The 12,372-nt window shown below is 34.8% G+C and overlaps 1 protein-coding gene across 1 annotated transcript in view; it reads left to right on the top strand.

Annotated features, from left to right (window-relative positions):
* TAFA2 (TAFA chemokine like family member 2) overlaps positions 1–11,753 on the top strand; it is a 587,396-nt gene extending 575,643 nt beyond the window's left edge. The window contains exon 7 of the mRNA XM_082351310.1: positions 9,278–11,753. Within this exon, the coding sequence (XP_082207436.1) occupies positions 9,278–9,289 (12 nt within the window). The 3' untranslated portion in view covers positions 9,290–11,753. The remainder of the gene's footprint in view (positions 1–9,277) is intronic.
* The last annotated feature ends 619 nt before the right edge of the window (positions 11,754–12,372 follow it).

Raw genomic sequence — 12,372 nt, 5'->3', positions numbered from 1 at the left:
GTTTCTCTGAAATTAAAAAAGAAAATATGTTCTAAGTTTATAATCCTCTAGGAGAGGTGCAAAACTGTCCCCATTGTGGGCTTTTCTGGAGGTAAAGGAAGTTATTGTCTTGCTGTCCCTTTCTGCTTGTTGAAATATTCCCTTTTGCCCAAGTTTGCTTCCTGTAATAATCTTTTGAACAGTGGAGTACCTGACATGTGTTTGTTTCTTAAGCAAATGTGTAAAACTCTTCAAGTTTGAATGGAGAAGCAGAAAGAGAAGGTTTCTGCTGTGCCTGATGACAGTTTTTGATTTTTCCACACTAATATTCTGGCTCCATGTTGGAGCACTAGTGTGGCAAATCCTAGCGTTGGTGGCATTCTAAGGAAGGGACAGAAGTTTCGTTGAGGAGTAAAGATTCAAAACAACTCCAGAAATGAGCTCTCATCTCGGTTTATTTCTCACAGAGCAGCAGGTGTGTACATCGTGTTGCAGGATTAACTGTAACCTATTCTTTCTTATAATTACCATTAGCATTCCAGGTGCCCCTGATTTCAGGGAAAAGATGAACTTGATACAGCTTTAGGGATCAAAGGTAAAGAACTGCTTCAGTGGTCAGTAAAGAAGACACTGAATTTTTTTTTGTAAGAAAGGGATAGGGAAGCATCATTCTTTGATAGAAGGCCAAGAAACTGGCCACAAATAGCCAATATGTCATTATTGGTGAACCTAATATTGTCATCTAAAATGACCCTGCAGCTAACATATTGTTTTCCCAAGAACATGAAATGGGTAAAATAAAATCCTGAGTATAAGTGGACCTCTGTCAGTGTTCGACCTATTAGTTTGGAAATTAGCAGGAAAAGCACTGAACCATCAAACTTTCACCTAATCGCCATAAACCAAATGAAGATTGTGTTCTTACCTAATGGTTCATTCTTTCTATATTTAAATTGCCCCTTAATTGAATAAGCTATGTCATAACAGCATCTAAGTAATTAGAATTGGCTAGATTTAAAGATTCATATTTTGATCAACTTTGGGAATTTGAGACTAATGGATTATGACTATTTTTTTAAAAGGGAGAAATATATCTGGGAAATAGAAAAAAAAAAAAGCACACACCCCCAACATAGTAAACATCACTGCCTATGCTGCCCTATCCTTCAGAAAATGGATTCTAGTTCTAGTCTTTTCGACTCAGAGAAACATTTTTTCCCAAAAATGTACCACATATAGATTGGTCATCTCTAAACAATTTTATGGCAGAAGATAGGGATGGAGAGAGTTTGTGCTACTTCAGGCATGGTACTAGCCTTGTTCTTCCACAAGTTGCACCAAGTTCTTTTCAAAATGACAGCAGCATATTCTTTATGCAGACAGGTGTCTCAAGGAAAAGTTGTTCTTATTTATAACTCAAACCAACCAGGAAGCTAAGAGAAAATGTTGGTCTCTTAGTAATTCCTAGGCTACTAAGACAAATTTCTTCAAAGTTTCAATCCTTCCTCCCAAACTCCACTTATCTTAAATTCACCTTATAAACACAATTTTTATTGCTTAATTCTGTTAGCCCTTATATGCAGTGAGGCTGAAATTCTTGACTGATACTTGACCAGATATAAACTTTTAAAGTAAGTATGACAGAAATTGGATTAAAAACTATCAATTCAAATTACTTCTTTACAAATGAGAGGTGAGTCTAAAGAAATGAACCTACTATCGAATTTAGCAGGAAAAGTGCCTTCCAATTGAGTTCAAAGTTTCAACTGTCTCTAAAAATGTGTGAACTCGCTGGTATATGGAATAATATCTGTAAAAATCTATTCAGCTTTCCTCAAAGCATTCAAAATAATTGCTTTCCCATTTTAAGGACTTTATGATGTTTCTTTAAACAGTGTAATACCATTATACTGTTGTCTTTCAAAATTATCTAAATTTTTGTTGTTTTTCCACCTGGAGTAAATGGAAGGTATATATGGTAGAAAGCCAGGAGAAGTAGGAAAGTCTTAAATTTTCTTAATGTCCCAAAGGAATTTATTAACTAACTACCCAAAGAGAAGTCAGGGAATGCTAACAGTTAATGTCATCCAGAGAGAATCAGTTGATCTGCCTCCGAGTGGATGAATGTGCATAAATGGCAATGCAGTCATCTGTTTTCATGAGTCACATAGAAGAGTTCATGGCAGGCACACTGTACAGCTTTCAAAGTTCCAAGAAATGGTGCAAGTCCATCTGTTCCAAAGATTCATTTCTAGTCGAGATCTTCATTTACACAGCACAGGAAGCTGAAAGCCACTGACAGATGTATTTGTGGTAAAAGCTCACTAGTCCTGCATTCTAATATAGGCTTTTTAGAAAAATGAAGTCTATACAGTGGTTATACCACCAATGAATTTAGGTAATAAATAAGGTAATCAGGTAATCAAGTAAATAATAAAGTAATCGGGATAAAATTTTATACCATTTTGAATTAGTCCTTATTATCCTTGGGGATAGAAGGGAATTAGAAACTCACTAAGTCTAGCCAGCTTGTTTGACAGGTATGAACGAACCAGGGAGATTGAGAGATTTTTAAGTGCCTTGTCCAAAGTTCTAAAACCAGAAGGTTGTAACACTGTTATAAACTCTTATCAAAACAAGCCCACCTCTTCTCAGTCAGTCTGGTGCTCTGTTTTTTTTCCCAGAAGTCTAGGAAGACTCTATGCCATTTTCCACTTCCACACCGGGACCCACACTGAGGTACACCTAAATATTGGGTTGGCAAAAAAGTTTGGGTTTTTCTGTAAGATGTCACAGAATAGAATCAGTTAACTACAGAAATGCTCTGTTGTTTGAAATGACTATTCCCAATCACCCAAGGCTGTTAAATATTTTGAGATAAATTTTTTGAGAATTCATAGAACAGATAACAAGGTCAGTTAGTGGCAATATTGACCCCAGCCGAAATATTAAACAGATTGGCTTTGGTGCCCCAAATGTTAAATGTGGAGGCCAAGCCACAGCACCAGCCATTCTTAGGAAGGAAAATTAAACTGCAGTATGAAAATGCAGTAGTTTTCAGGGCTTATAAGAGTCACTTTCACCAGCATGAAAGTAAAATAGAGGCTTAATTTTTTACATAGGTGTGTATGTTTATGAAGGTGATTCATATGTCATTGCCTTACACTGCCTCGTCTATACTTAAAAGCTTGCTATTAAATGATTATTTCAGACCAATAGGAGTCTTCCATTTCATAATACCTCATTGCATAAGGTGCTTTAAGAAAGCACAAGTGCATTCATGTACAGTTACGACCAACTCAATGGCAGCTTTTCTCCAGCTTAAATGAGAAAACCTGCTACTGCAGAGTAATGATGTTTTAATTGCACATTTAGTACACAAAAAGTGAAGCAAGAAGTTAATTCATGTACTTGTAAGAGCTACACTAAAAAAATACATTTGCAGTGAAGCAGCAATTATTTTCCAAGCAAGGAAAAGTTCATTCAAATCAGCATTTAGTGGTTTAAAGAAGTGGGATTGCTTTAAGAATCCATTTACTGACTCAGAAAGATTTTAAATGGTAGAGTGCCTTATGTTATATACCTGAAACTAATACAATGTATGTCAATTATACATTAATAAAGAAATTAATTAACTAATTCAAAAAATCAGCATTTAGCATGAGGGTATTCTAGTCTTCCTTTTTACCTATATAGAATAAGTTAAATTTATTATTGGAATATTAGTTTGAAATGATGCCTATCTATGATGTTAAGCAGCTGTATTATAAAAATCCGACATGCACTGCATTTTAACCTGCTGCCTCCTTTCAGAAATACTGCCACATATTCCTTGCCTTCCAATTATTTAAAGAATGTCCATCAGTCTAAAGATAAATGTTTGTTTCTCTAATAACATGGGTATTTTAGTGAAAAAAAATTTTTTTTAATGAAATTGACTTATGTTCATAATGCATTGTCTCTTCTATTCTTGTGTGTATGTGACTCATATTCAAAGGAATATAAATATTGTTCAATAGTTCCTCATAAAAAGATTTTAATGACCACACTGGAAAAAATAAGACTATTTTGTAAATTAAGCTAATATGATAAGATTTACACTGATACTGTGGAGATTTGGCAGCGATTTCACAAATTTATGTAGACTGGCAAAGTGAACAACTGAAATTAAAAATCTGGGATACGGGATAGAACCCAAATACATCAAAGGAACCATCAATAATGAATAAGGAAATTTACAAATCTGCATTTTGTTTGGCATAATTATACCACATTTATTTTTACCCTAGGTGGTTAAAGTGTAGTACTAATTTCCTAAATATTTTTCCTGCATGTAGAGTCTGATGGCAGCTGGTCCACTAGAAAAACAAATAATGCAATTGCCTGTAAAAACTAGTAATGTATGCTCAGAAATAATTGAGGGCAAATGTAGGAATTCAATGCATTCAGGTGCCTAGAAATGTACCCATATCTGAATAATGTTACCACTTACATAATGCTTATTATGTGCCTTAGAATATTAGTTCTAAGCATTTGACCAATTAACTTATTTTTTCCTCAGCTCATACAACCATATGATTTAGGTACTAATATTATAGCTGTTTTACTCAAGGTCACATGCTGAGTTATCAGCAGAACTAAGCACTGAACCTAGACAGCCTGGCTTCAAAGTATAACCTTTTTAACCATTACATACTCTCTATCACCTTGTCTGAAAAGACAGTCTCTCTCCCAAAGCCAGCTGAAACAATAGTGCTTCCATCTTGATATATGACTTTGATTAACAGCATATGAAATGAATAATTACAAATTTAGTTACTATAAGACACAGCAAATTTACTAATTAAATCAATGTTTATAGAGAAACAAGAATGCCCCCTCCCATAGGTATCCTATGCATCACCTTTTGAGTCTTATTTGGGAATTACTACTGCTACCACCTGTTAATATTTAAAAAGCGTTTGCCTGGACAGATACTTTGCAGGGATTATCTGATTTAATCACAATAGCAAACATATGAGGGCTGATAATACCATTTTTATATTTCACATGGGGAGACGAAGGCTCAGGGGTTTTACATAATTTATCAACCTCACAGTGTTAGAAAGTGATTGATTGATAAGGCAAAGATTTGAACCCAGGCAGCCTGTGTGCAGAGCCCACACTATTTGTCATTATGCCTCTTACCATAGTGTGTTGTCTCCCATTGGTAACCTAGTCAGCATGATTTGAACAGGGCAAAAGAACTATAGGCTCCATGAATAGAATGATTTTAAGAACTTTATAAAAGCATCTTTTGCACTTGGGGACAGAATAGAGTCTTTAATTTTTTTCCTTCTTTAGCCTTTCTAATTTATCTTACCTTGAAGATGGGCAGAGGATATATATAACATAATGGTCAAAATACAAAGTGAAGACAGACAGTATTAAAACAGTTGACTTCACTTCATTTTAAATGTAGCATCTTATATGCCATTTACCTGGTTTTAGTTTCTCAATTTAAATCGGTGAACAGACGTAAAAAGACATGATGTTAGCATAAATTATTGAGAAATCTAATCAGAGCCCTGTAGTAGATTAGTTGGACTGAAGAAATAAATGGATGCTCTCATCTTAAAGAATCAGTGCTTTTTGTTACCAGATTAGCTTCTTCAACCTGGCGGCTCATTACCAAGATAGCTTTGTGCTTGTGACTAGAAATAGTATTGATAATAATAACAGTAATAGTAATAATAATTTATTATTGCATGCGTTCAGCAGCCAAGTAGTTTCGCTTACCGAATTGGCTGGTGTGCAGCACACACAAATAAAATTTGCATGAAAAAGAACAGCTGTGTAAAATACTGCCTTTGGAAAGGCAAATTTACTGAGATAGTGATTATAGTGTATGAAGCTCAAGGCATAACCGTAATGATTGTAGGACCATTTCTCTCCCTCATGCAGTATTTTACATCTATTGCCCTCAGAACCAGAAGACAGTGAATTCATGGTAGCAAATGCTCTTTCCTATCCTGTAAAAGTGATTTTATTGCAACCTCCTGCTTTTAAGTCACTGAAAACTTGATGGAAAGCCTCCTTTGAAGGTAAAACTTTTACTAGTTGGCCTCTTCCAAAAGATGGGCTTGAGTGAAAAGAGAGTAATATTTAAGTTCTAAAAATAAGGCAGTGCTTAATTTGATGTACTAAAAGCTTACTTTTAAATGATAGCAAAATTTTTAAATGTTGGATTGTGTAAGTATTATTTAAGCAACTCTTTCATATCGGGAAGTTCCAGTTTATCATCTATAAACGGTAAAATGGCAATCATTTTTCCCCCATTAGCATGTCATAATTTAAACATGGTTCACTTGGACTTAATGAGCATATAAATCATAAGAGAGTCTTTTGTACTGAATTTTAGACAATAATTTTAAAGTGTTATTTGGACCTTGCATATTAGGTGATGAAAATTGGTGACAATGTACCTGTATTCAGAATCATCTACATGTTTTTAAATCTTTGGCTTTGCCATTTCATTTGGTACAAATCTGGAAGTTGTCAGGGAGAGTGCTGATATATGTTCATATTTATACTTCGTTGAAAAGAGCAAATTATGACTTAGCCTTTGTTTGAATTCCTTAAGTGTAGTCCTCTAACTTGAGTGAATGTCTGTTTGTTAGTGGGATCCTCTCATTCTACATTTAGTGGTTTTCTTGTTAAACATTTATGCATTGAAAAAAACTGATCCCAACTCTAAAACGTTCATTTTTATAGTACTTCATAGTTGGCAAAGCTAGGTTTTCGTAAGTATAATAATTCGATCCTCATAGCAATGCTGTGAGGCTAACAAGATTATCCCCATTTTACACATGGGAAGCTGTAGGGCCCAGAGGTTGTATGACACAGCCAGAGTGATTAGTATTATTGCCACACTGACATAAATCCAGAGCTCTGTGTGCTGAACCACAACAGTCCTCTGTTCAAAATCAAATGATTTACAAAAATCATACTGAAAACAAGTTGTCTGTTACTCTTCATCTCATAAAATGTGGATATTTTTAGGATTAATAAACTAGGAAACTAGGAAATAGTGCATGAAATTGGAGAATAAGGAAAAGCTTTCATTATGTTTCAATCCATGCTTATTTAGACGATCACTTCTTTAAATCATGTTTAAAGTTTGGTTTTCTAGCAATTATTTTAGCTGATAGAAACACAGCATGATAAAAATGTGTATTTATGATATTCTTGAGCATATGGATTGTATAGTTATATGTTTGTGTATACTTATATGTTTCCTCTACTGACATGGAAGAAAGATTTATTACAGATATATAAACCTTTGGTATTATATTGTCAATTTGATGTCTATTTTTAAAATTATGTGAAAATAAAGCTTTAAATATATAAATGGTTGAGAGAATCCCTCCTCAGCTTTATATAAACCAGCAGGATGAAATACTTACCTTGGAATGAAGACGTAAGAATGCGTCCGCCATACCCACCAATAGATTACTTAGAACCTGGGCTTGCAGTGGCTCAAGAGGACGTGTCACTTGCTTTCCTGATGTCATTGCAGTGTGTCCCCCTCCAGTTGCCTGTGTTGAACCTCTCCTGAGGCTAAACCAGTTGTTCTCTTCCTCTTTTTTTCCTGTCATTTCAAGCACTGGTCCCCATATTATGTTTCATAATGATTCCTACTAAGAGAATTTTCAGAAAAGGCAGGTGAATTTTCTCAGCCAGTGGAAATCAGATTGTGTTAAATCAATGTTTGTCAATAAAGTGTATCACAAAAATAACATTTCTGTGTTTTTCACAGTGATCAGCCATCTGCATCAGCAACCTGTAACATCATGTCCATAACACTCTTCACATTTCCTCTCCACCTTCTTCTTACACTGACTCCCAGGCTGGGAGCCCTTCTCACAACTTGTATAAAATGACCATTGAATGGCAGACAAATTGATAATGAAGTTGCTTCCCTATTGAAGATATCCCCCGCTCCCAGAATCTCTAGAGGCCAGCAGACCCTTCACATCTGTGTCTTCCCACCCACAATTCCATTCCTTCCATAGTTTCTCTGTGCACGGGTATAAGCAGCTACAAATACGCAGACAGAAGCTCCTTCTTTGGGAAGGGTAGCTGACCAACGAGACACAGATATGAAGCCTGCCTCCATGCAGAACCTACCTGTTTTTTTGAATTTTACACCTTCCTTTGGAGACCAGCTATGGCAGAGCAAAGTCTAGAGCTGGCTTTCTTATTTTCTTTAGTGTTCCTATTTTTCATAGTTGACCAAACAACAATAAACAACACAAACAAAAATCAGTCTTCTGGCAAACGTTTCATGAAAAGACAAGTAACTATGTCATTTAATGAAATAAAACCAAAATATCCACAATAGTTTTTAAAAACTCACTTTTTGTTACTCACCATTGCTGCAAAAGAACTGTTAGGCAACTCTAAGTACTGTGATATTAAGAGCGTAACTAGAAATTCACTGACACAGCAGAAATCTGTCTCTCTATATCATCTTCCTTCCATATGCATATAGAGATATCTGTGTATGTATCAGGTATTCTAGCTAGCTAGCTATTATTCCTTTTTCCTGCATACAAACATTCTCTGGACTTGAGTAGATGTGAAAATCCAGTGTGAATCTGCCTCAGTAATTTATAATAGCATTAATAATACTGCTCTAATCAATTTCATGAGAAATTTGGGCACCTTTAAAATTTGGTAAAGGATTGTACCATCATTAATTGTTTTTCTCTCAAAATAATAGGGTTTTTTTGCCTTATGAATAGCTAATTTTCTGAAATACAGTTGAGTCAAATAAGCACTCAACTTTTAAACTACTGCAAGAATGGATTTTATGGAACCAGATCTCAAGGGCTTTCTTGAAGATGGGGTCTGATTGTATTCCTGAGGCCAAAGGCCTTTCTTCACTGACTCCTGTCATGATGTGTATGATCTCTGGGTTATTATGTCCACCAAGCCTGTGCAAAGAACAGGGATTCCAGAATCATTCTTCAGATCTGAAAGACCAAAGATCACCAGTTAAGATCTTCCTGGTCACCGTTGGAGTCATTTGGATAATAGTGCAAGGGGCTCTAAAAGTATTATGAAATAATAGAGAAAATACTTATTTTAATAAGCTATAAATACCTAAATATGGTAGTCCTTTAAAATTCAATAACTTATTTGATACAGCAAATACCAGCATTTTGAGTTACATATTCATTTCTAATACTTAATTGTGTAGAGTTTTAAGATGATGGCTGTTATGAAATGATTCTATTTTCTTCTTCTTTTGCAGGTGACCCATTAACAAAGGATAAATCAAGTGATCCTCAAAGCTGATTACATTGAACATCAGCATAGAAACATAACTCATGAGGTGATCTTGAAGGAAAATTTTTATACAGCTCACAAGAGGCACTCTGGAGTCTATTATTTCCAGGGGATTTCATGGCTTGTAATCAGCTTCTTCTTGGAATCAAGACTTTTTAAAAGTCCGACATGAACTTCTCTATCATGAAGATTTCATCAGATTTGAACTGTGTTCAACTTGTGTAATTGCACTTGCAAAAAGGATTTGAAGTTACTATCTGAAGAGTTAGCGTTTCCAGATGGTGTCAGAGACACTTACCTTTTGGGCTCTTGGCTCCAAATGTGACTGCTTTTCTTGTTTCTGAAAGTCTCCCAAGTGCACTGGCCTTCTGTCATGGACCTGTTCCTGAGTCCTGTGTTCAGTGGCTAGAACTGCACATGGCTTCAGTGACTTTTCCTTTGCGAACTTCTCCTCTGGCATGGTGTAGACTGAGACAATTTATTTGTATCCTAATCTTGGAGCTCTGAAAGCCTACATGTTTTAACATCTTAAAGTTGCTTTTGTTAAAGGAATGGAAATATATATCCATTGATAATAATTATTGTCGGCAAGTAATAGTTATCTGAATACATCAATCATATAAGAATGTATAGACAAGCTGACATGTTTCCCCAAGGCTAACACACTGCTGCAGCTCTCTGTCAGTTAAATAGGTAGTAGTTAGAACTGAATTACCATTTTCATTATATACTCCTGTTTGGTACCTCTAAAGTACTCTCCCTTTCAGTTTTTTGTTTTTTGTTTTTTTGTTTTTAAAGTGGGCTTTTTCTTTCATTTTTATCTTTACTTTTTCCCTTCACAGAAATTAGCAGTGAGCAGTCAAGTATTTAGGTAAACTTCAGTTTCAAAAAATTGCCAGGGATGCATGTGGGTTTTGATTTCTTAGCTTGAAAGTTATTCACTTAGATTTCTTCTAGTATTTTTTTTAACTGTCCTTTCCATCTCATTTTAAAAAGGCTGTCTCTTGCTCTATCCCAATGACTGTTTGAATGCCTATCTGTTTATTCAGTCTGTTGGTAGAATAAATTGTTCTTTTCCTTGGTCTCAATTTTATAAATATTTGCTTACCGTTGTCCCATTCAAACAATTTCTTTAGTCAGTCTTTGTCCACGTTTTCGTAGTACTTTTAACATTTGTGGTTTTCAGTTCTACAGGAGAATCTTATAAATATTTCAAGGCCTTAAACATGTATGTACTTTTTTTTCTAAGTTACTCACAGAATGTATAATCTTATACTACATCTGCTTTGTTTCATTTGTGATGCGGAGGAAGAGAAGAATGGAAATTGCATAACCATTCTGGATATTGTGTAAATGTATAGTTTGAAGGAATGTAAAGGGGGAGGAGCTTCTGTGTTTTACTCATCTTAGACTAATAGGAAGACACTTCAGAAATTGTCCTATTAGAAGTTCCATTATGTTAGAGAAGGTGTGGACATCTTTTGTTTTTTAAAACTCACTGACATGGCCAATTAGGTATATGTTGATTTCCATGATGGAGGCTGACATACAAACCAAAGCTCTCCAGGCTAAGTTGGTAACAACTTTCAAAGACCAATACATTACCCAGAATCTTTTCTCGGCAGAATGACTAAAAGCGTAAAATTTGTTAAACATTAAATTTGTAAAGTATGCTTTTGATATTGAACTAAAGTAAAGTATACTGCCCCATAAGTCCATGGAATGGAATGACTTCCTCCTTCCATTTTAATTATGCATATACAAATAGATGGCTCTGAGTGAATTTTGCAATGGTTCAAGACTGTCTGAACTGATAAAGAAAGGAGTAACAGTTGTGCTGGAGTTTCTGCATCAGTAATAATATCATTAATTTCTTTGGAACAAAGTGGAAAACTATATTATTTTGGAAATTATGAATTTGTCCTAGGTTTGAAATTATAGATCATGCCTCTCATTTTTTAAACTATGTCCCTTAAAACAACACTGGAAATTCTGTATTATATTCAAGTGTAATACATGCATATCAATAGAAAAAAATAAATGGAATTTCAAATATATTAACTAGATTATCCCCAGTAGATTAATGTTGTGATTCTTCAGAAAAGGTGAATAAAATTGGAATATAAAATGGACTCTTTTTCATGAGTTACATTCAGAGAATCTGTTTTCCAGTGTTTTATCTTAAAAGCACTTCAGTTACTATCTAGGAAAACCTCTGAGTTTATGGGGAAGCTGACATAAATTCTTCAACCTTCTTTTTATAAAACTCCATGGCAAATCTTGCCATTTACACAAGGTTCCGATATTTGACTTGCTTCTTTGCTAAGAAACAATTGAAATAGATGTATCTACACTTGTGCCACTTGCTCACATCTTGACTATGACAAAATTTTGCTAGCAATATACAAAAATCATTTTATTATAAAAATTGTTGAAAATAATGACTGTTTATCCTTTGAAATTCATTATACAGTGGGCCCTTGAACAACATAGGTTTGAACTGCACAGGTCTACTTATACATGGATTTTTTTCAACATTAAGTACTACAGTACTACACAATCTGAGGTTGGTTCCAGGGATGCAGAACCTTGGGTATGGAGGAACCGCATAGAGGGAGGATGGACTGTAAGTTATACGCAGATTTTCGACTGCATGGAGGGTTAGCTCCCCTGACCCCAGCATTGTTCAAAGGTCAACCGTATATGGAAATGTTAATTAAAACATAAAATATGGCTATGATTTAGCCTTTAAGAATTACTTTAAATAGCTTTTATTTTGAAGTAATTTAAGATTTCCAATAAGTTATGAAAATAGCTCAGAGGACTTCTCTGTATCATTTTCCCCATTATCGCCCAGTGATAACATCTTACAAAACCAAGAAATTGACATTGGTACAACACTATCCACTCAAATACAGACCTTATTCAGATTTCACTAGTTTCACATGCACTTTGGGTGTGTTTATGTGTGTGTGTATACGATCTTATTCTTTTTAATTAATTTGGTAAACACCTACTTCAGTATGTCATAACATAGAATAGATTATGAGAGTCTATGGG

The sequence above is a fragment of the Balaenoptera borealis genome (genome assembly GCF_965194805.1).
Source record: "Balaenoptera borealis genome assembly, chromosome: 13".
Classification (NCBI taxonomy): Eukaryota; Metazoa; Chordata; class Mammalia; order Artiodactyla; family Balaenopteridae; genus Balaenoptera; species Balaenoptera borealis.
The sequence above is the reverse complement of the archived record's forward strand: the minus strand, read 5'-3'. Positions and strand labels throughout refer to the sequence as shown.